Source organism: Sceloporus undulatus, chromosome 6 (assembly GCF_019175285.1).
Source record: "Sceloporus undulatus isolate JIND9_A2432 ecotype Alabama chromosome 6, SceUnd_v1.1, whole genome shotgun sequence".
NCBI classification, from domain to species: domain Eukaryota; kingdom Metazoa; phylum Chordata; class Lepidosauria; order Squamata; family Phrynosomatidae; genus Sceloporus; species Sceloporus undulatus.
The window spans coordinates 119,560,986-119,584,077 of NC_056527.1; the positions used below are offsets into that span (position 1 = coordinate 119,560,986).

General features: G+C 54.0%; 1 protein-coding gene across 1 annotated transcript in view; it reads right to left on the reverse strand.

Annotated features, from left to right (window-relative positions):
* The window catches only part of PLD2 (phospholipase D2), a 45,598-nt gene extending 22,512 nt beyond the window's left edge, over positions 1–23,086 (reverse strand). The window contains exons 1-3 of the mRNA XM_042471972.1: positions 22,663–23,086; positions 22,446–22,573; positions 2,775–2,917 (exon numbers count right to left, since the gene is read on the reverse strand). Of these exons, the coding sequence (XP_042327906.1) occupies positions 2,775–2,917; positions 22,446–22,573; positions 22,663–22,792 (401 nt within the window). The 5' untranslated portion in view covers positions 22,793–23,086. The remainder of the gene's footprint in view (positions 1–2,774; positions 2,918–22,445; positions 22,574–22,662) is intronic.
* Between the last annotated feature and the right edge of the window lie 6 nt (positions 23,087–23,092).

Consider the following 23,092-nt stretch of genomic DNA (forward strand, 5'->3'; position numbering starts at 1 on the left):
GGGGAAATCAACATTTACAGGAAGAATGGGGAACCGAGGTGAACGGATTAATGGCCACGGATGAGATAATAATAGTAGTTATTAGGATAATGATTCTTCTTCTTCTTTATTTATATAGCGCTGTAGATTTGCACAGCGCTGTACATAAAACAATAAATATAAAAGAGTAAGCCTGCCTCTGGCATGTAATCTAAGAGATAATAGGATAATACATATAAAATACATAGCAGTACAGGAAACGGTTCAATAAAACAGGCAACAAAAGAACACGAAATAGCAAATGATAATCACGCAATGCCTGGGAACGCTTCCCTGAACAGGATGGTCTTCAACTCCATCAAGGCCCTTGTGTCTCGCGGGGGAAGAAGGTTCCAGGAGTGAGGGGCAGCAAGTGAAAAGGGGCAAATCCAGGATGAGGCAGAGGAAATCCTGGGCTGAGACAGTAGGCCTTGACTACCAGAACGGAGGGCCCTGGTGGGAAGGTGAGGAGAAAGAAGGTCTGATAAGTAAGGAGGGGCAGCCCATGGAGGGCTTTAAACGTTGACAGCAGGCGCTTATACTGAATGCAGAAAGGGAGGGGGAGCCAGTGAAGGGATGCCAACACAGGAGAGATGTGGTCAGAGCGGTGGATGGAGGTGATAATGCGTGCAGCTGAATGCTGGACAGAGATTAAAGGACGGAGGTGAGAAAGAGGAAGCCCAGCCAGGAGGACGTTACAGGAATCCAGTCGTGAGATGACTAGGGCATGGACCAGGATCTTGGCAGTAGAGACGGAGAGATATGGTCGGATTTTGGCAATCTAGAAGCCTTGGCTGTGGTCTGGATCTGAGGGACACACGACAGAGAAGAGTCAAAGATAAAGCCAAGACTAAGGGCTTGCTGGACTGGTTGAATGGAAATGTTGTCCACAGAGACAGAAAAGGAGTGTTGAAGGGTGGGCTTAGGAGGAAAGACAAGAAGCTCTGTCTTGGACACGTTGAGCTTCAAACGCCGATGGCGCATCCACTGCAAGACAGCTGTGAGGCAGGACGAAACTTGCTGTTCAAGCCTTGGAGAAAGGTCAGGGGCGGAAAGATACAGCTGGGTGTCATCGGCATAGAGATGGTAGGAAAAGCCAAGAGCGCTAATGAGTTTCCCTAAGGACAGTGTGTAGAGAGAAAACAGAAGGGGACCCAGAGCAGAGCCCTGGGAACTCCAACAGAGAAGGGAACAGGAGATGAAGTCTGACCATCTGCAACCACTGCAAAAGATCTGCCAGACAAGATGGAAACCAGTCGAGAACAGAGTCTGAGAGAGTATGTCAACTAGGAGACAGTGATTGACGGTGTCAAAGGCTGCAGACAAACGATGGCAACTAGCAGCAAAACAGAACAAAAATGTCAAAGAAAATGGGGAAAAGTGAACAAATTGTGGAACTAAAGTCAGCCACAGAAAAGTGGCTTCCTCTGCTCTTGTCGAGAGGAAAAGGAATAGTCTCTATGTGGGACGGTGAGCAAGGCCCAACCAAGGAAGGCAACAGAAGTGACAATGTTCTCTTACCGTTTACAGTATAGGATAACCGTGCACTAATTTTGTTGATAAACAATATTATGTTAATTTTTGTTGTATGTATATATGTCTAATACTGTATGTCTATTACGTGTTGATAATAATAAAAAAGAAAGGAAAGGAAAGAGAGGAGACTCCACCAGACTCCCTTCAGGCTCTAAGATATTCCAATAGCTCTTAGCACCAGGAATTTCTTTCTGATGTTGAGGTGGACTCCCTTTTCCTCCACTTTGGGCACTGCCCTGTTTTCACTGAACTGGCAGAGTTCGTCTCCCCATTTGCTGCTTTGCCTCCCTTTTGCACGGCTCCTTCTCTGTTTTGTTTGGAAGGAAGCCATTGGGAAGCCTCGCGCTTTGCAGAGATCTGTGCCAATGAGTTGGGTGTCCACTGACCTCTCTCTCGGGCCATTCTGGAATAGCTGGCGGGTCAAGTAGCACCACCTCCATGGCTACTATGGGGTCATAGGGACCCCCGCTCTGGGCCCAGAATCTGGCTGTGCCAGCCATGCCAATCTGCATGTGTGTAAAGCCATCTCTCCAAATACCCCTCCTTTCCAGAGCGGCTTTTGCAAATCCCATCGGCTGAGGGAACTTCAGTGGTCCAGCTTCAAGCTGGGGGGGGGGGGGTTTGCATCTACAAAGTCAAGCTTGGGAAAGTTCCTGTTTGGGGCTATGGCTCCCATAATCCCCCAACCCAGACGGCCACCAGTTATGGATTTGGGGAGTTAAGAGTTCAAAGCTGTGCTCTGGACCAGAGCAGCCCTTCCCAGCACTAAAACCAGAAGCCCACTGACCACACCAAGTGGAGGATAATGGGGACTGTAGTCCAACACTCCCAAAGGGATCCTGGCTAAGAAAACTTGGTATAGGTTCAGCCAGGTAAAATATTATATTTAAAGGTTCTGCAGAATTCCTTCTTGAGAAACTCATCATCTTGTCTTTCATTTTTAGAACAGCAAATATATTGCCTGTTTTATTGAACCCTTTCCTGAATTGTTATGTATTATTTATATGTATTATGCTACTATTTCTGAGATTGTATGCCATGAGCAGGTTTACTCCTATCTATTTTATGGTTTGTATGTACAGCGCTGTGCAAATCTACAGCAATATAAACAAAGCATAATAATACAGCCCAGCCCCGGTTTGCAGCTGGAGAGGGGCTTCCTGCACACTGGACAGCTGTCTCCCCCCCCCAAAATGCCCCCTGCGACCCTCTTTTCTCACCGGGAGAAGGGCAGGAAGGTGAGGAGCACCCGGTGCCGGATCAGGTCCCGGTGGAGCTCCTGGAAGTGCCGGAACTTCTTCTTCATGGTCCAGGTGAACTCGCCATGGGTCAGCCGTAAGGAGTAAAGGGTGCTCGGCCGCACCTGCCCAGGACAGGGAAAGAGACAGCGTCACACGTGGCCCCCGTCCACCTCTTCCTCCCCTCCAACCCACCCAAGGTACTGGATTTTGCCTTTTGCAAGACCGCAAACGCCCAGCATCCATTCTGCCATCTTGGGGAAAGGCATGCTCCCAACAGGGCAGCCAGGATCGGGGCCTAGCTCCATGCCACTGACCGCTTGACCCTCCCCTCCTTGCCCCCTTGCCCCTTTCCTACAGCTTTGGCCATTAGGAGAGAGACGCTCTCTTAACCTGCAGAAGACTTGCAAAACGACAGACCCTTTCATCACTGAACAAGGAGTAGACAAGGATGAAAGAGCTTTTACTTTGCTATCTAGATAAACAACCCAATGTCTTTGGTTATCTGAACCCCTCGGTGTCTTATGCAGCCCCAATGACTACCCCATAATGTCCTGTTCTTGCTGTGATTTTTAATGACTTTAACTGTATTTTATTATAGTGATTGTTATGTTGTCATTATTATGTTGATTTGCTTTAAGGAGGGAGGGGAGAGTGGGATTTATTTGATGGTATTATATGGTTTTTATTGATGTAAGCCACCTCAATCTTGTTGAAGAAATGGGACAGAAACAAATTATTATTATTATTATTAACCTTTATTTGTAAAGCGCTGTCAAATTACACAGCGCTGTACATACAATCTTTTAATTAGAGGGTTCCCTGCCCTCACACTTATATCATCTTATGTTTTGGTTTAGATTTAGGAGGACCAACTAGCATTGCCCCCTTTACCCTCCTGGCCAACTCCTTCCTTCTCTGCCCTGCATCAAGAGCCAAAGGCTGGAAAGACTGTGCTGTCCTTCCTTCATGAACTCAAGCTGAATCCAGAGAAAACAGAGGTACTCATGAAAGGTACCCCAAGTCCAGATAGGGACATTTGCCACCCTCTCCTTGACGGGGTTATGCTTCCCCTAAAGGACAAAGTCCGCAGTTTGGGAGTCCTCCTGGACTCATCCCTACAGTTATCATCTCAAGTGGATGCGATGGCTAGGAGTGCTTGGTACCAGCTGCGGCTGATACGCCAACTGTGCCCCTGTCTGGACCGAAAGGACTTTGAAACCGTGGTACATGCACTGGTAACCTCTCGCTTCGACTTCTGTAATGCGCTCTACATGGGGCTACCTTTGTACCAGATTCGGAAGCTTCAGCTAGTCCAGAACACTGCAGCCAGATTGGTCACGGGTACTTCAAGATCGGACCACATAACACCAGTATTAAGATCTCTTCACTGGCTGCCTATTAGCTTCCGGGCGCAATACGAAGTGTTGGTCGTTACCTATAAAGCCCTACATGGCTTGGGCCCGAGTTACTTGAGGGAGCGCCTCTCCCTACAGAATCCGCCCCGCACCCTCAGAACAACGGGGAAATACCTACTTGAAATATCCAGGGTAAATTGCCGCAAACTCATCAGAAAGCCTATTCGGCGGCAGCCTCTGCTCATTGGAAGGCACTTCCAGAAAGAATCCGGCTTTGTTCCACATTGGAGCCTTTAAGAAGGCTTTGAAACCCCATCTTTTTCAGATAGCATACCCTCCTGACTCTCTTTACAGGTAGTAGCCCTAATTAAGATCAGGTGTCCAACCAATCTGAGAGTTTTTAATTGTCCTGTAGATGGTTTTACTTTTACTGAATTGTACGAATTGTCTGATGTAATTGTTGTTATATTGTCTTGCTTTGTTTGTGGACATGTGTTGCTTAGCTTGCACATGTGAACGCTTTGATCAGGAGGAAAAGCGGGATACAAATAAAAGTTTTATTTATTTATTATTATTATTATTATTTAACACAGCATTGTGGAATATGGACAGGTTACTCACCTGTAACCGTGTTTCTTCGATGGTCATCTGCGATACAACAAATGGGGTTTCACTGCGCCTGCGCAGTGCTGCTTGGAACCTACTGGAATCACTGGGCAGAGTTAACTCTGCACACTATAGACAGTTTTTGGCGGTACTCCGCCAACCTTTTTAAGGCCCCTGCCTTCCCGCTCTTTTCCCCAGTTCCGCAATTTTTCCGCCAAGCAGGCGATGGAAGAGAGCCAAATGTAGCAGGACACTGAGGGACGGACGGGTGGGATTTGTATGTATTCGCCGATGACCACTCGAAGAAATACTGTTACAGGTAAGCAACCTGTCCTTCTTCTTCGTTGTCTCTCTGCGAATCATACAAATGGGTTTAGACTGACAAGCTTAGGTCAGCGGCGGAGGGAGTGTCCTGAGACCAAAGCTATGGTGAACCAAAGGTATATTTATTACAATAAACACCTTGAACCATAAAGAGTCGTCTTTTTGTTCATGCACAAATCATATAGCAGTAATTTTGCTAAACCTGAGGAGGGAACAGAGGTCATGCAAGACCGATCCCATAGAACTTGTGCAAATCAACATACACAAAATGTAAAAACGTGTCAACTGTACAAGTGTAGTAAACCCAAAAACATCAGTAGTGCAATCAATGCAACCCTGGAAACCAACACAGCCCTCCCGAAAGCTGCGTCTCGGATGGCCCTGGTGTCCCACCTGTAATGCTTGATGAAAGTCAGAGGTTGGGACCAGACGCAGCCTTGCAGACATCCTCCAAGGGATCCCCGACAGGATGCGGAGGATGCTCCATTGACCTTGTAGAATGGGACCGAACCCTGCCAGGGGAGGCTTGCCTATCAGTTCATAGCAGAGATGGATGGTACCAGCCACCCATTTCACAACCTCTGCGCCGAGACAGGCAGCCCTTTCTTCGGTTCCGAATAGCCTTGGAAAAGTCTCTGGACCACTGGAGGCAGCAGTCCTGTCCAGGTAAAATGCCAGTGCTCTCCTGACGTCAAGAGAGTGTAGGCGCCGCTCCTCATCCGACGTCGATCGGATGCGAGAGTAGGCACACAATGTCCTGGCACATGTGAAGGCCGACACAACTTTCGGCAAAAGGTGATGTCCGTACGGAGGACCACTTTGTCCCTGTGGAACCTCAGGAACGGCTGGTCCCTCCGTAAGGCACAGAGTTCCCCGCACGGCGGCAGAAGTGATGGCACGAGGAAAGCGGTCTTCCAAGTCACAGTCTCAAGTCCGCGTGGCATGGGTTCAAAGGCTTGGATTGGAGAGCGGACAGTACCGACTCCAGCTCCAAGCCGGTGTTGGTACCGCACTGGAGGATGCAGGTTGGCACAACCCTTTAAGAACCCCTTTACTAAAGGTCTTTGAAGAAGAAAACCCTCCCCCCGAACTGATTTTTGCACAGATGGCAGACAGGTAGCATTTGATGGAAGTGAGGGAAAGCCCTCCGTCCAAAAGCGCCATCAAAAACTCCAGCCACTGGAGTGGACACCTGTGCAGGAGATAAGCCCCTCTGGTCAAGGAAAAGGCGAAATCTCCTCCTTTCAGGGCATAAGAGCGCTGGGTGGAAGGTTTCCTCGCACCAGGATCAATGTCCTCACCGACTCCGGCAAAGCAGTCAGGGCGGATCCTCCAGGTACGCGGCAGGTTGTCGATGTCGGGGTGGAGAATTCGTCCGTCCTGGATCGACAACTGGTCCGGCGAGGCTCGGGCGGAGGAAGCACCTTCTGGAGAGATGCAGAAGAGATGCGAACCAGGGCTGTCTCGGCCACCATGGCTGTCAGGATCGCGTCCGTGTGGTCCAGCATCATCTTGGGACCACCCTGTGATGAGAGGGAAGGGGGGAAAGGATAAAGGAGTTCCCCCGACCACAGGAAGGCGAATGCGTCTCCCAGGGATTCGGTCATTGGCCTCCTGGGCAGAACTGGGGCAAATGGCTGTTCCATCTGGTCGCGAAGGGTCATCCGGGGGGTTCCCCACCGATCGAGGTCGCTGACCGTCTTGGGATGGACCTCCACTTGTGGCACACCCGAGGGCGATCTGCTCAGGCGGTCTGCCAAGTCGTTGTCCTCCCCTGGTAAGTGGATCGCTTGGGAGGAGGACCTGTCTCTGTATGCACCACGTCCCAGATGCGCAGGGTAATCTCGAGGAGGGTCCTTGACTTGGTGCCACCCTGCTTGTTGATGTTACATCGCGGTGGTGGTGTTGTCCGTCCTCAAGAGCACCACCCTGCCCGTCACAGCGGATTCGAAAGCTCTCAGAGCCTTCTCGACCGCGAGCATCTCGAGGGCATTGATGTGGAGGAGACTGTCCGAGTCTGACCATTGTCTTTGACAACCAGGTCGAGGAGGTGGGCCGCCCAGCCCTCTAGGAAGCATCGGTTGTCAGCGTCACTTCGGTTGTGGTTGGTGAAAAGGCATCCCGGCGCACACGTTGTGGTCATCCAGCCACCCAGTTCAGAGAGGGCAGCTACCGGTCTCGGTACCGTCAACCACTTGGATGGGGAATCCTCCATCGCGGAGAAGGACCGACAGAAACCACCTGGAGTGGGCGTAGGCGAAGTTCTCGACCCACGGCGTCACGAAGGTCGTTGACGCCATGTGACCCAGGGTGCATCTGGACGTCCCTGGCCCTCACTCTTCTGTGGGAGATGCAGTCTCAGCAATTTCACCAGCGCTTGGAAGCGGTCTGCAGGAAGGAAGGCGGAGCATTTTTCGGAATCGGAGGATGGCTCCGATGAATTTGACCTGTCTGGACGGGTGTGAAAATGAGACTTCTCTTTGTTGATCACCAGTCCGAGAGAGAGTCCAGCAGCCGGGTGGCGAATGCAATTGCCTCCTGAAGGTTTGCTGGGAGTCTGCGACGAACAGCCAGTCGTCTAGGTAAGGGAAGACTCTGTAGCCCTATGCCACCACCTGGGGCCATGCACTTTGTGAAGACCCGGGGGCTGTGCAAGACACGAACGGAGCACATTGTAGTGGTATGCGTCGGAGCCGACGGGCGAAGGCGAGGAACCTCCGGTGGGACTCCCGAATTCCGATGTGGGAGTGGCGTCCTTGAGATCGACCGTCGCGAGAACCACAGGCCCTGTGGAGGAGAGTGTAAATAGAGGCCAGGGTTACCATACGAAACCGGCGATATTGGAGGAAGAGGTTCAAGTCTCTCCAGTCCAGGATCGGTCTAATGCCCGTCGGCTTTGGTACCGTGAAGTACCTGGAGAAAAGGCCGTTGGAAGGAAATCAGGGGAGTAGTGGGGAAATGGCCCCTTTGTCCATTAAAGCGCGCACTTCGTCGAGAAGGGTGTCCGAGGGTGGGTGGAGAATGAAAGCTCCGGTGGGCGGGAGCTCTTCGAACTCGAGGGTATAGCCCCTACGGACGATGTTTAGCACCCAGAGTCGGCGGAGATGGGCCCATATGTTGGCAAAGGGCTTAAGAATGTCCAAAAAGCATCTAGGGGAGGCGAAGTGCGCGGGGAGGTTTCATGCCCTCTTTTTGGAGGTCCGGGTCTTGCCGTCGGGTTCCTACGGTACCGGGAAGGCTGATTGCGGCGGCCGCAGGATGATGGGGACTGAACGGATATCTCTTGGCGCTGGGAGCCCTGCTGCTGAAACTGTCGGTCCTGGTAAGAAGACCTGTTGAATTGGCCCTGCTGCTGCTGCCAAGGGCGGAACCTCTTCACGGAAGGGGCCGGGACGGGGGCAGACACATCCATGCTTCCTCGCCGCCGCCTTCAGCCTGATTTACGTTTCAGTTGTCATCGTCTCGGCATGGAAGAGTCCCGAATTCATCAATCGGCATGTCTTCGATGGTAGACCTAACGTTGGCGTTGAGGTCAGATCCCCGCAACCAGCGTGTCTCCTTAGGGCGATGGAGGCGCCATGGCTCTGCCCGAAAACTCCACCCACGTTCCTGGACGCGGTAATGAGCCATGCGCCGATGGAGTGGGCCTGTCACTAATCTCCGTGAGGTCCGCTGGGCTTCATTCGGAACGTCGGGCACGATGGGAGAGATGCCCTCCATGAGGTTTGAATATAGGCCCCCATACAAGCGGTGTAGTTGGTTGCCTTCACCGCGAGTGCCGCAGCAGCGCGTATGCTTTCCTGGCCAAGGCATCTATCTTTTTGCCTCCTTATCAACTGGTACAGCCGCTTGCCGTTGAGTTGAAGTCTGTTGGGCACCCTCGACCAATAGCTGAATTCTTGTCGGGGTGGGAGGTAAGCCACGGAGCAGCTGGGGCCGAAACCTGTAGAGGGACTCGATCTTGCGCGTGGGCCTAAGGCGAGGAGGGGCAGTCCCAAGAACGCCTGACCAAGGGCTTCTAGGGATGGCATGAACGGGACCAAAGGTGGTTGAATGAGCCCGACTGCGAACCCTGCGCTCGAGGGGTCTCTTGGCCTCTTCTTCAGGATATTGCAAGGTCAATGTCCAGAGCCCTGGACATCTTGATGACGTGCTCGAGAAAGGACCTAACGTCATCCGTGGGGAGAGGCTGCTTCAGGATGATGCAGGAAGCTGCGGAGAGTTCTGGGCCGGGTCGTCCTCGCCCGAGGAATATTTCCGACTCCACGGGCTCGGGTTCGGAATCTGAAGCCAAGTCCACCGTAGCATACGGTCTGGGGTGTTCACAGGCCGCTGGCATGCAGAGATGGAGCTGCAGTCGAAGGGCCCGATCGGTCCGATGGGCTCGTGCACGATGGCGGGCCTTGATCCCGAGGCTGATTGAAATCACGCGGACGGTCCCGACCTCGAGCAGGCTTGGCTAGAGCCACCTCCCGGGACTGGGGAGAAAGAATTGATCTGTCTCCGAGTCATAGTAGTATTGAGGATCAACCGGAGAGCGTGGAGCCAGTGAAACGGAGATGGAGATCTCGGCGTTGGTCAGGGACCTCCTCGTCATCCGAAAGGAGAAAGGGAAGCGTTGTCGCCGCTTGGTCTGGGCTGGCACAGTCTGAGCGCGGTTGTCTCGGTCTTGGGCCCCCGCCGGGGAATGGTCAAGGTCTCCGTGGGTGAACGATTGCCCACCATCGGTGTAGCCAGAGGGTCAGCCCGTCTCGGAGAGTCGGGACAGCGGGCGATCACGGCGGGACTCACGGTGAGACTTCCGAGAAAGGGAGGCCTCGTCCGAGCGCCTCTTGGAGGGGAGCTTGAGTGAGAGCTGGGCTTGGAAGTTGACTTGGACTTCTTAGCCGAAGAAGACGAGTTGCCTCCGGGGCCGGTGGCTGCCTCTTCTTGCAACTTGTGACGAGACGGCGCATCCGGAGGGGAACTGGATCGGGGACTCGAGATGGTAGCCATACAGCCAGCCCGATCGTCGGTACGGGCGGCGAATCCCTCGAGCCGAGGGTTCCTCGGAGACGGTGCTCCTCGGTGCGGGGTCCTCCGACCCAGCCCGCCTGATGGGTCCGACGATCCAGACTTCGACTTAGACTCTTGGTAGACAGATTCCCGCAGGAATCTTTTTCTCCGAAGCCGTCCGGGACGTCCCCAAGTCTCGGAGGGGACTCCTTCCTTGCGGCTGGGAGCCGTGTCAGAGCCCATTGACCCCGGTAGACGGGGGTGCTTATGGACTTTGGAGCGGCACCGCGGGCCGGCGGGCGAGAAGCGTCCGAACTCCCCATGTCTTGCGAGAGTAGAGGGGGGCGCACTCGAAGGGCCACTACGAGACTGGGCAGCCGGAGCAGAGGCCGAAGGTGCTGACGCAGGACGAGGGTCCCCCCCTGATCTTGCCCTGGGCAATAGTGGACGTCAGCCGCGACTCCCGATTCTTGCGGGCTTGGGAGGACTAGACTTACAGAGGGCTGCAGACCCTGGGGTCGTGGTCCCGGCCAAGCAGAAGAGGCAAGAAGAATGAGGGTCCTGAACAGGAACCTTCCACGTCAGATATCGCATTTCTTGAAAGGAGGGACATCATGCGAGTCAAGAAGCGAGGTCCAAAGACGAGTCAAACGGTCCGAGGTCAGGTAGGAAGGGAGAGACGGGAAGCCGAGTAAAACAGTCCGAGTCAAAAATACCAGTGAAATCCGAAAGAGCAAGGCGAAGTTCCAAGCAGCCACTAGCACGGCGGAAAAAAGGACTGGGGAAAGAGCGGGGGCAGGGGCCTTATAACGGTGGGCGGGGTTACGCCAAAAAGTTTCTATATGTTGCAGAGTTAACTCTGCCCAGTGATTCCAGTAGGTTCCGAGCAGCACTGCGCAGGCGCAGTGAAACCCATGTATGTCGCAGAGACCCGAGAAGAATTGTAAGGTCATGCAAGACCAGTCTCCCGGAAGCGCACACAAGTGAGCACATTATAGACCAATTCAAAGGCACAAGACACAAAATAAGACATCAATGCAACCAGAAACCAAGACAGCCCTCCCAAAGGCTGCGTCCCGAGATTGCCCTGTGTCCAGTCTTAATGTTTTATAAAAGTCAATGGCTGGGACCAAACAGCAGCCTTGCAAACATCATCTAAAGGAATGCCAGCCAAACAAGGCAGAGGTGCTCGACCGCCCTGGTCGCATGCGAGCGGACCTTGGCCGGTTCCAGCTTCCCGACAGTTCATAACAAAGGCGGATGGTGTCGCCACTCATTTTGACAGTCTCTGGGGGCCACCGGCAACCCTTCCTTGGTTCCGAATAGCACTGGAAAAAGCCTTCGGACCGGCTGGGAACCATAGTCCTGTCCAGGTAGAACAGGGCTCCTGACGTCCAGCATATGGGCTGCGTCCTCCATAGTCGATGATTCTAAGCCAAGGTCGGCAACACAATGTCCTGACACATGTGAAAAGGGATACAGTGGTACTCGGGATACGAAATACCCAGGTTACGAAATTTCGGATACGAAAAATCCATAGGAAAACATTGTTCGGGTTCGATGTTTTTCGGTTACGAAAAAACTTTGGTGCTTTTGGTAGGTCGCTCCATAGCGTATGGCAAGCGCCGAGGTCGGGAACAAGTCCGACAATTAACTAACGGGATTACCACCTTAGGGAGGAAGTTGATATCAGTCCGGAGCACCACCTCCTGTCCTTATTGGACAACGGAGGAATGGTTCATCCCTCCGCAGGGCACAAAGTTCTCCCGCCCGGCGAGCCGATCGGTAATGGCCACCAGGAAGACTGTTCTTCCAAGTTAAAAAGTCTTATCTTAGTCCGTTGTGGCCAAGGGCTCAAAGGCTTGGATTGGAGGGCGGACAACACAATCACCAAACTCCAAGCCGGGGGCAGGGAGAAGAACCTGGGGGGTAGCGGTTATTACACCCTTTTAGAAAGTTTTTTACCACAAGGGTCCCCTGAAAAAGGAAGGCAAACCATCATACTGAAAATGAGAACCACACGCAGACAAATAACATTTGATGGATTGAGACACAGCCCCGCAACTCCAAGCAAAGACATCACGAAGTGCCAGCACCACTGGCACAGTGATGTTCTCTTGCCGATAGATTCCTTTCAGAAGGAAGGAAAGGAACCTCTTCCCTTGGAGGCATAGGATCTGAGTTGCAGGCCTATGCGCGTGCTCGGATCACCCTCCGCCACCGAAGGTGTCAGCGCCATCAATGCAGGAGCCTCCAAGCCCCCATTGCAGCAGCGAGTCGATGTCCGGGATGCCGAAACCCTCCCCCCTTGGAGGTGAGAAGGTCCGGCCTCGGTTCCAGCCGGGAGAAACTCGCCGTTGGAAAGGTGTAGAAGCAGCGGGAACCCACGGCTGTCTCGCCACCACGGGGTGATGAGGATCGCGTCGACTCTCTCCCTGGACATCTTGGACACCAACCCTGGTCAGCAGCGGAAAACGGGGGAAAGGCATCAGATTGTTTCCCGGGACCCGTCGAAGGCGAATGCATCTCCGAGAGGACTCTCGTGATGCATCCGAGAACAGAACTGGGGACCGTGGGTTGTGGAGGCTGTCGCAAACAGATCGACCTGGGGGGCTCCCCACCTGCAAAATAGGTCGGCGACTGTCTCTGGGTGAAGCCGCCACTCATGGCAGGTTGATTGTTCTGCTGAGTTGATCTGCTAGGATGTTTTTCTTTCCCTGGTAAGTGAATCCCCTGGAGAGTATGTGTCTGCGTTGCACACAGTCCCAGATCCTCAACGTGATGTCCAGGAGGGTCCTGGATTTGGTGCCTCCCTGTTTGTTTGACATAGAACATCACTGTTGTGTTGTCGGTCCTGAGCAGAATCACTTTGCCTGTGCGGTGGGTTCGAACGCCTGAGCGCCTTTTCGACAGCCAACATCTCGAGCGCGTTTATGTGCAGCGAACGCTCCTGCAGGGACCACTTCTCTCTCCACCACATAGGTCCCGAAGGTGTGCACCCCAGCCTTCCATCACGCATCCGTACGTCCGGGTCATCTGTGGTTGAGGCTGGACGAAGGGCATACCTATGCACACGTTTTGGGAGTCTAGCCACCATAAGAGGGAGGGAAGTCACGGCCCTCGGTTTATAGTGAGCCACCTGTTTTGGTGGAGTCTGTCAATGGGTTGAAAACGGATGGAGAGGAACCATGCCTGAAGAGGCCTGAGGCGCCAGTCGTGCCCATGGGGTGACGAATGTCGTGGAGCCATGTGTCCCAAGCGGACCTGTATGTCGCCTGGCTTTGAGTTCTCTGCTCAGTGGACGGTGCGAACTGCGGTTGACAGGGCCTGAAAGCTCGTTCCTAGGAAGGTAGCCATTGACTCTTCGGAGTCGAGCACGGAGCCGATGTGAAACGGAACCTGTTTGGATGGGGTCAAGTGGGACTTCTCCAGGTTGACTACCAGTCCCAAGTCCGACAAGAGGTTTAGAGTAAGTGGATTGCGTCCTGGAGCTCCAGTTTCTGACGGAGCTGTCAGCAGCCAGTCGTCGAGTAAGGAAAAACGCTGAACCCTTCTGATGGAGATAGGCTACCACTGGGGCCATGCACTTCGTGAAGACTCGAGGAGCTGTGGCCAACCCGGAATGGGAGCACATTGTAGTGGTAGGCGACGGAAGGCAGACGCCGATGGCGAAGGTGGGAATCTGTGGTGGGACTCCCTTATCCCGACGTGAAAATAAGCGTCCCTTCAGGTCCACCGTCGCGAAACCAGAGGTCCCGCTGGAGCAGAGGCAGAATGGAAAGCCAGCGTTACCATGTGAAAACGTCTATATCTTAACGAACGAGTTCAGTTCCCTTAAATCCAGTATGGGTTTCTACTCTCCATCCATCTGGCTTGGAACCGTGAAATAATCTGGAGAAAACGCTTTTGGCCATAAATCCTGAGACGCAAGTGGAGAGATGGCCCCTTTTTGAGGAGGAGAGCGCCCTTCGTCGAGGAAGGTGTGCCCGGGGGGCAGTAGAAATAAAGCTCCGGTGGGCGGGAGCTCTTCGAACTCGAGGGTATAGCCCCTTCGACGATGTTTAAGACCCCGAGAGTCGGAGAATGGAGGCCATGTGGTGGCAAAGGCTCTAACTGATGTCAGAAAAAAAACAAACTAGAGGATGGCGAAGTGCGCTGGGGATCTTCATGCCCTTTTCTTCCCCTGGTCGGGTCTCCTGTCGTCGGTTCTTTCGGTACCGAGCGGAGTTGCGACGGCCGCCGAGGAAGGATGACTGCTGAGAGGGTGCCCTGCCGCTGTGACCCCTGTTGAATGGAACTGACTTTCCTGATAGGGGACCTCTGGAACTCGACCTTGGTGATGCTGTCCAGGGCCGAAGAAGAGCTTGCGGAAGAAAGGAGGGGGCCCGGTGTGGACATGCCATGCTTGCGAGCGGGCCACCTTCATGCGCGAACTTCTTGTTAACGCGCTCGTCCGTGTCGGCGTGGAAACAACCCCGAAACCCGTTACGATAGGCATGTCCTCTGATAGTGGACCCTCACGTCTTTGATTGAGGTCTGGTAGCCGCGGAGCCCAGGCGGTGCCTTCTCAACCTCGATGGACGGCCGAACCATTACCATTCATTAGCCCTTCCCAACGCATTCCCGTGCACGTTCCTAGCCGCAGTCGATCAGCCAGCTTGCCAATTGAGTGGGTCTCATTTTTTTTTTCCCCCTGATCTCGGTCAGGGTCCTCTGCACCTCATCGGAACTCGTCCGGCCCACATCGGGTGAGATGCCTCTCCATCAACTGTCTGGACATAAGCTCCCATGCAAGCGTGGTTGTTGTTGTTGTTTGTAAATGTTGTAAATTAGTGGCCTTCGCGCCCCAGTGCAGCTGCTTGCATATGCCTCTCTTGGCCAGGGCGCGTCTATCTTTCTGGCCTATTATCAACCAGTGAGGTGGTTGGTTGGCGCTCTGGGGGGGATGTCTTGCTCTTCCACTCTAGCCGAATTTGGCGGAAGGATTGTGACATTGAACCACGGAGCATTGGGAGTCGCCGACCGTGTATAGCGACTCGATCTTCTCGTGGGGGCCCGAGGGGAGACGAAGGAGAGTCCCAGGAACGCTTGAGGATCGTTTCCAAGGATGGGCACACAAAAATGTGAACCCGGGGGTTGTTGGGAACCGGCCATGGATCCCGACGTTTCGACGTGGGTTCTATCTGCATTTCTGCCTCCGGGTTAGGTTAAACAATGGTCGATGTCCAGGGCCCTGGACATCTTAACTAGCTTTGTTCCTGCGACAGGATACGGGACATCATCCGATGGGGAGGCTGCTCTGGATAGCTGGAGAATCCTGCTGTGTTTGATTGACGCAGGGAGGTCTTCCACCATCTGAGTGGTCGGTCTTCCGTCCCGACAACGAAAGCGTCCAGCCTCGCGAATCGGAAGACTCCAACCTGGCACCAACTTTGATACTGACGTCTAGGGTCTTGTTCACGCATGGTTCGCGGTTTTGCCGGCTGGAGCCCAAAGCCGGAGCTCTGGAAGCTTGGTGGAACGGCTGGTCCCGCTGGCATTTTGTCTTAGCTGCGAGACACTCTCGGGGACGGTTCACAGGGGGTTGATACGCTAGAGGGTCCCCTGGAACATCGCGACTTTCCTGGGACATCCTTTAGTAGTAAAAGAAACTGGTCCTTCCGCCTACAGAGTCGTCAAACATATGCCATCATCAAGCGGGGGCACCGGCGAACGGAGACAGAGACAGGGAGACATGGCAGACGGTGACCTCGGGGGGCCGATCCACTCCGCGCTGGATGAACGAAAGCTGGGGATGGAGACCGCGAGGGCAAAATTCACGAGAAGAGATCTCGAAAAAGCCTGTCCCGGAGACGGTCTTCCTCATTCGAGACGGAACGAAAGGTGCACGTTGTTGTCGCGCCCGAAGGTCCCGGGGTGGACAAAGTTTGCCCTGAGCCCTCCCTCGGGTTGAGGTCTATCGGATTACAACCGACATGTTGGTCCCGCTCCCCATTTGGAGAAATTCCGGTCCGGATCGAGAGGCTAGGGTCGGGGCTCTGGTTCCTTAGTCACCTCACGGCTCCTTACGACGGACCATTTTCCTTAGAGTTGCTTTGACTTCTTTGGAAAAGCCGTAGACCTCCGACAGCTTGAATACAGATTGCCTCTTCCTCTTCTTGAGATGACCGGAGCCCCGCGGAGAAGGCATCCGGCGGGAAGAATGGGACAGAATGGGATCGGTGTACTCCGTTGAGCCTTTTCCACCCGGTCTGGGTTGCATCCTCCTTACGGTGTGGGCCGCCTTCGCCGCTGGGAGGATGTGTTGTCTTGGCGGTACCCGATCCATCCTTTGGGTACGACTGCAGCTTCCTTACAGGGACCTTGTGCTCCGCTATCCGGCCCGCCGAGGTCCTTAGCAGGGGTTTGTATCCCCCCTCTCCGAAGATGAAGTCGATTTTGCAGCCGGCCTTACCCACAGAACCCAGATTTATGCGGGTGTGCTTGGTTGCTTTGGTGGTTGGTGGTTGGCAATGGGGCTTGTCTAATCACGGGCCACCATTTGCTTCAGGGTTGGGCCCCCCGGAACGATTTTCTCGTGTATTTGTCGACTGGGGGGAGGCACTTGCCGGGCCATCCCTTGGCGGAAAGAGCGCCGACCCGAAACAGAACCAAAGGGGCCGACGGATGGGCGCGGATTTCCCCTCCTGGATCTTACCCTGGGCTATAGTGACAAAGTAAAGCCGCGATTCCCCGTTTTCTTCCGGCCTGGGAAGGGTACCTCGATTTGCAGAGGGAGGGAGCAGGGACTTTCACCATCATGGTCCTTCCCGAGGCAGAAAAGTGCAGGAAGGTGTGGGGATCCTGCCCCGGCACTTTCCCCCCGCAACACTTCTTGAAAGGAGGAGACATCCTACGAGTGAAGCGAGATCCAAAGGCGAAGTCAAACAGTCCGAAGGTCCGAAGTTATCGGGGCGGGAGAGTTAACGAATGGTCAAAAAACAGTCCGAAGGTCAAAAAACGAGAGTGATTCCAATCAAGCAAGAGCAAGCGAAAGTTCCTAGAAGCAGCTAGCGCGGCGGAAAAAAGGAACTGGGGAAAGAGCGGGAAGGCAGGGGCTTTATAACGGGTGGGCGGAGTTACCGCCAAAAAGTTTCTATATGTTGCAGAGTAAACTCTGCCCAGTGATTCCAGTAGGTTCCGAGCAGCACTGCGCAGGCGCAGTGAAACCCATTTGTATGATTCGCAGAGACCACGAAGAAGAAATATATATTCGACTCTGGAGACCAGGGTTCAATTCCCGCAGGTCCATGAAACCCACTGGGTGACCCTGGGCAAGTCACACTCTCTCAGCCTCAGAGGAAGGCAATGGCAAACCTCCTCTGAACAAATCTTGCCAAGAAAACCCCACAATGGGCTCCCTCAGGGTTGCCATGAATCGGAAATGACTTGAAAGGACACAACACACAGACACACACATGAAATTGTTGCTGTGTGCCTTCTAGGCATTTCTGACTCATGGCAACTCTAAGCTGGTTTCTTGGCCACTTCCTTCAGAGGGGTTTGCCACTATTGCACTCCTCTGAGGCTGAGAGTATGTGACTTGCCCAAGGCCACCCACTGGGTTTATATAGTCTTCCTGCCTTTTCCCCTGTTACAACTCAAGGTGCCTTGCAGCAGTTAAAGACGATCATACCTAAAAACTCACAATAGGCAAAGGTTTAAAAGGCAATTTAAGTCTCAAAAGCCATTGCAAGGAGAGGAGTGCCTTCTGCTGCTGCCCAGCCCTTCCCCGGAGACCATCCCGTCTTGGCCAGCGGCCGAAAGAGAAATCCCTCTGCCTCCTTTGTGGAAAGTGAGCCAGGATGGGCCAGTTTGGCCGCCTGGCAAAGGGAGTGACTCAGATACACACACACAAAGACACACAATGGGCTTTGGTGTCTTCCCCACAAGCAAACCACAGCGGAATCTGGGAGGGGGAGTCAGATACCCACAGAAGGAAGGAATGGGTTTGAGCTGATGTGCGTTCATTTCTCAGCCAGCCATGGCTGTTTGACTGTGAACTTCTTTCATGCTCCCTTTTATTATGTGCTCCTCAGAGAACTCTTTGCTCTTGGGGCAACTAAGACTATTAAGAAAGTGTAGTAACATTGGGAAGAGCAAAGGAAGAAGAGGAGGAGGAGGAGGAAGAAGAACCCAGGTAGAAGCAGGAATTAATGAATGGTAACAGACTGCGATGGAAGCCAGCGTGGCGGCATAGGGTCTGAGCATTGGACTCTGGAGACCAGGGTTCGAATCCCTGCTCGGCCACGGAGACCCACCCAGGGGACTCTCTCAGTCTTAGAGGATGGCAATGGTCAACCTCCTCTGAATACATCTTGCCAAGAAAACCCCACAATGGGTTCCCCATAGGGATGCCATAAGTTGGAAATGACTTGAAGGCACACGATAACAACAAACGGACTTTGATAAACCATTGGTGAGGTTGTCAAGTTCTGCCAGTGCAAGGGGGTCCAGCACCATGTCTTGATCATCTTTCAGCATTACGACTTTTGGTGGTGGGCAAGTGAATCGCATTCGTGTGCCAGCTGTGTGGGGCACAAGACTCTCTGCCTGGCTTTTCGCTCGCTTGTTTCGTAAGCCCCCTTCTTCCAACAGTAAGAAGTGCAAACTGGAGCAGCCATGGAGCCAGGCCGCCTTTGTCCAAAGCTGCAATGGCCCACCCCCCAATATTTTGCAGACGAAAACAAGGACAGATGTGTGGTCAAGCAACCTCAGAGGGTGATCTAGATGACAAATGAGGAAAGAGGGCAAACAGATAAGTTGCTGCAGCAGTTTGCTTTTGCTTGCTCCAACTGGGGAAAGGGGCAAACCTCTCTCTTGATGAATGGACTGGATGCAGAACTGTCTCTGCATTTTGAACTTCATTTGCAACAACTGAAGTAAGCTGAGGGCAAAGGAGGAAGGTGGGAAAAGGAGAGGGAAAGCAGGACATTTTAAAGGCAGCTGAAAAAGTGGGACAGCAGAAGGTTAACTGGGACTATCCTTGAATAACCAGGACAAATGAAGGGGATGCACAGGTGGGCCATGTAGCTGACCACTGACTGTTAAGACGACTGATGTTCAGGAGGGAATCAACTAAGAAATCTGTGCAACTCAAAAGCTGGACAGCAAGAAGAACAGGTCTTTTTGGATCACATTGGTGTGTTTGTGTGTTGGGGAGGGAGGGGACACAACCAACACATTTGCCTCTGCTCCAATTGCTGGACAGGCAGAGAGTCTGGTGCTGAGTGGTCACTTTGTACACAGAAGAACCCCCTCCCCACATTGTGACCCCCACCGTCTCAGCACTTCTGGGCAAAAGGGTTAGGAGACTGTCTGCCGGCCGGAGACTCTGGAGGTCCCCCGTAAACCTTGGCAAGCTTATAGGAATTGGCCGCAGTGGGTTTTCCAGGAGGTGGGGGGGGGGTTGCTGATGTTTATCTTCTGTCTTTTAAAATGAGATCTGGCCATTTTCATGATACATTAACAACAGCTTGTGCTTTTTCACTGATGTCTTCCCGTGTGCATTTAACTATATTTGCTCTCAGTTTTGGGAGCTGATTTCACTCCCCATTTTGGAGAAAAACCAGGGCAGGAAGGAAACCAGATGTTGTTCCTCTTATTCCAGATGTTTTCCTGGACTGTCCCAGCAGCCCTGGAGCTTTTTCTTCCTGGAGCCTCTCCAGCAATGGGGCCTGATCCATGAGCAGGAGGCTGCGGGAAGCGCTGCCACTTTTCAAAGTGACCGCTTGACCACCGAAGCAGCTCAGCTTCCCTTGGGATGCTGAGGAGGGGCATGACAGAGCAGCCCTTTGCCTGCAGTTGGGGACACCTGGGAGACATCCTTTGCCCCCTTTTCCAGCCCCAAAAGAACCCCCTTCCCTCTTGGGAGAACATAGGCAGGGGATGGATCCATGCCAGGCATGGATTTTGGGGCTTGGAGGGGGTCACCAGGACCTCTAAATTCCAAAGAAGGGGCAGAAGGTCCTCAGGAGGATTTCCGCAGGCAAGGGCCTCCTGTGCAAAAACTGACAGGCGCTTGCACGGACCACAAAGAAACAAAGGCGGATGGATTCTGCTGAGGGCCAGTGTGGAAAAAGCATTACACAATTGGGCAGGAAACATGCGGGAGAGGGACAGAAATGCTCTGCAAATTGCACTGCTGTCAGCTTTAATGTCTGGCAACCTTCCGAACGAGGAACGTCCAAGAGGTTCTGCTCCTAGCCCTCCTGCTCAGGTCTTGCAAAGCCAGGGCCAAGTCTTCCATCCGCCGGAAGCGCTTTCCCGCTTTCCCTTCCGCTTTCCCCATCACTGTCATCTTTTCCAGTGAGTCATCTCACAATGCCTCCAAAGTGCCACAACCTCAGTTGAGTCATCTGGGCTTCGGGGAGATTTGCTCTTCAACCCATTCGCTTGTCTTTTCGGCAGTCCATGGGAGCCACACAACTCTCCCCTGGAAACGCCTTCCAAGTGAGTTGATTCCCTTCCTGTCCGCTGACTTTGCTCTCCAGCTTTCCTATCCATTACAAGAAATCAGAATGGTCCTGGCGCTGGCATCCAACAATATATCTCTTCACTTGAGGAGCCTGACTAGTTCCTTCCCAGATGCCAAGTCTTTAGTCTCTCATTTCTTGACTGCAGCCTCCATTTTGATCAACAGCTGAGCCAAGTTATAAGAAACGCTCAGCCATTTCCATGTCTTCCTTGCCCACTTTACAATCATGTAAACCTGCTGATGTTTTTGTTGTTGTGTCCCTTCAATTCATTTCAGACATATGGAGACCCTAAGGTCACTTTTCATGCCAAAATTGACTTCCCTCTGAAGCAAAGAGGGTGTGACTCGCCCAAATTAAGTTGTCTTTCCTGCTCCGGAGGGAGTGGAGATTTGAACCCAGGGCTGCCAGGTCCTAGTCCAGCACTCAGGCCACTCTGCCCTGCTGGCTCTCAGGTGCGGTCATAATGCCAGAAATAGTTTTCTCTCCATAGAAACTGGTCCCTGCAAGACAAGGAGGGCAACTTCAGCACCTCTGGGCTTTTCTGCCCCAGGGCCCTTGCGGGCCACAGGAACTGCCCCAAAGACCCACAAAATGTAAGGGGAAGGGCTTTAAACAGAGGCTGGATGGCCAATGGGGATGCTTTGATGGAGAGTTCCTGCATGGCAGAAGAATGGGGTTGGACTGGATCAGGGCCCTTTTGGGGGTCCCTTCCAACTCTATGAGTCTTATGATTCTGTGAAACACTGCAGAACAAAAGCTGCCCAGAGTCCGCCTCTCTTTTGTGTTTGCTTTTTCAGGGGGCAGCCAGGACCCACAGAATCGTGTCGGAGAAGAGTCTGTGACCCATTTAAAACCTGATTTCTGCTGCTAGAGGCTCCAGCGGAGGCTATGTACCCCTTCCTTGTTTTGGCCAGAAATAAGAACAGTCCAAGGAAGTCTTTTGCCCAGACTTGCCTTGAACGGAGACCTGAAAGGCCCCAAGAGTCTGCCCAGGGAAGGAAGGCCGCTTGAGCTGGGGTTTCATCCCCCAAAATCTTCACAAGGTGGAAAAGGCTGGAGGAGAAACAGAGGAAGTCGCTGGAGTTTGGAGTCAAGGGCGATTGCTCAAGAAGAGGAAACAAGAGAGAGAGAGAAGGGCTTGTGCAGCAATTCTTGCAATGTCCAAAACAGGTTGTTAAAAGGAAAGGAAGAAGAAGAGGGAGGGAGGGAAGGTGAACTGCCCAACTCTGCTGCGTCTGGAATGGGGGGCTGGGGGCCAAGCCCCATTGACTTCACAGGAGGGGCGTCAGGGCACCCTTCGGTCTCCAGGGGCAAGAGATGGGCGCAAGAGAGGCTCCCATGTCCCAGGCTCCGTCCTCCTTCCCATCTTCTGGGTGGGGGCTTCCAAAGGTGTGCCTCCTACAAAGAGGGACCGGTTGCAGCCCCAGCTACGGCCAAAGGGATGATTCTGGGGGCAAAGCAGATCCACCCAGAGTGCCAAGGCCGGTGAAGGCCTTCTTCCCTGGGGAGGGGAGCCAAGGGCTCAGGGCAAAGGGGGGAAGGACATCCCAAAGCGCCCAGCTAGGGAGGCTTGAAAGGGAGGCTTTCCCAAGGGTTGGTTGGAGGCTTCAGCCAGCAGGAAAAGCGCCCCTTTTCTGCCCAGGAGACCCCACGAAGCTGGAATCACGGCTTTGCTGCAAAATGCTGCTTTCTGGAGGCAGTTTGGAAGTCTCTCTTGACAGACCTTCCCTAAGGACCCAGGCCCCAGAAGAGCAGCCTCAGAGCAGGGAGCCCGGGCGGCCCCAAGCCCTGAGCCACCCTCGAAAGACAGGCCTCGGCAAAGGAGGGCTGCCAGCCCCAGAGACTCCACTCACCTTGGAGCCGCGGGTGTACCTTTCGGCGCTCTCCACGCGGGCCACCACCGGCAGCCCTGGGCGGAAGAGGGCTCCCGGGGAGCGCAGGGGCTTCGGCTGGTAGACGGCCAGGAAGGGGCTCTGCTGCCCTGGGGGTCAGAAGGGAGGCTCAGCCGGGGGGCCTGAAGGGACCTCGCCCGCCCCCCGCCCGCCCCCCGGCCCCCCGAGGCCCACTCACCCGGGGGCCCCGAAGCAGGCTCCGGAAGGCGGCGGCGGCGGCCGGGGCCCTGCTCCTCGGGATCCAGCTGCAGCTCCAGGAGGTCCAGGGCCTGGGCGCCGGGGAGGGGGCTCTCGGGGCTGGTGGGCATGGCAGCCTCCTGCGGAGAGAAGGAGACCCAGAGGGAGGCTGGGGCCAGTGGCAGGCAGCCGAGCAGCAAGGACTGGGGCCCAGGGCAGGCCCTCCCTGGCCGGCCCTTCCCCGGTGGAGCCTGGGAGGACTGGGCCTCTCTCTTGCCCAAGACCACTTTCCAAACTTTCCTGCTTTGGCTCCGAAGGAGAAGAGCCCGGACCCGGCAGGGAGGCAGGGAAGGAGGCGTCCACACGTCAGGCGGGGCGCCCGGCTGGGAAGGGGCGCGGGCGGCTCCGGGGGAGAGGGCCAGCGCCCGGGA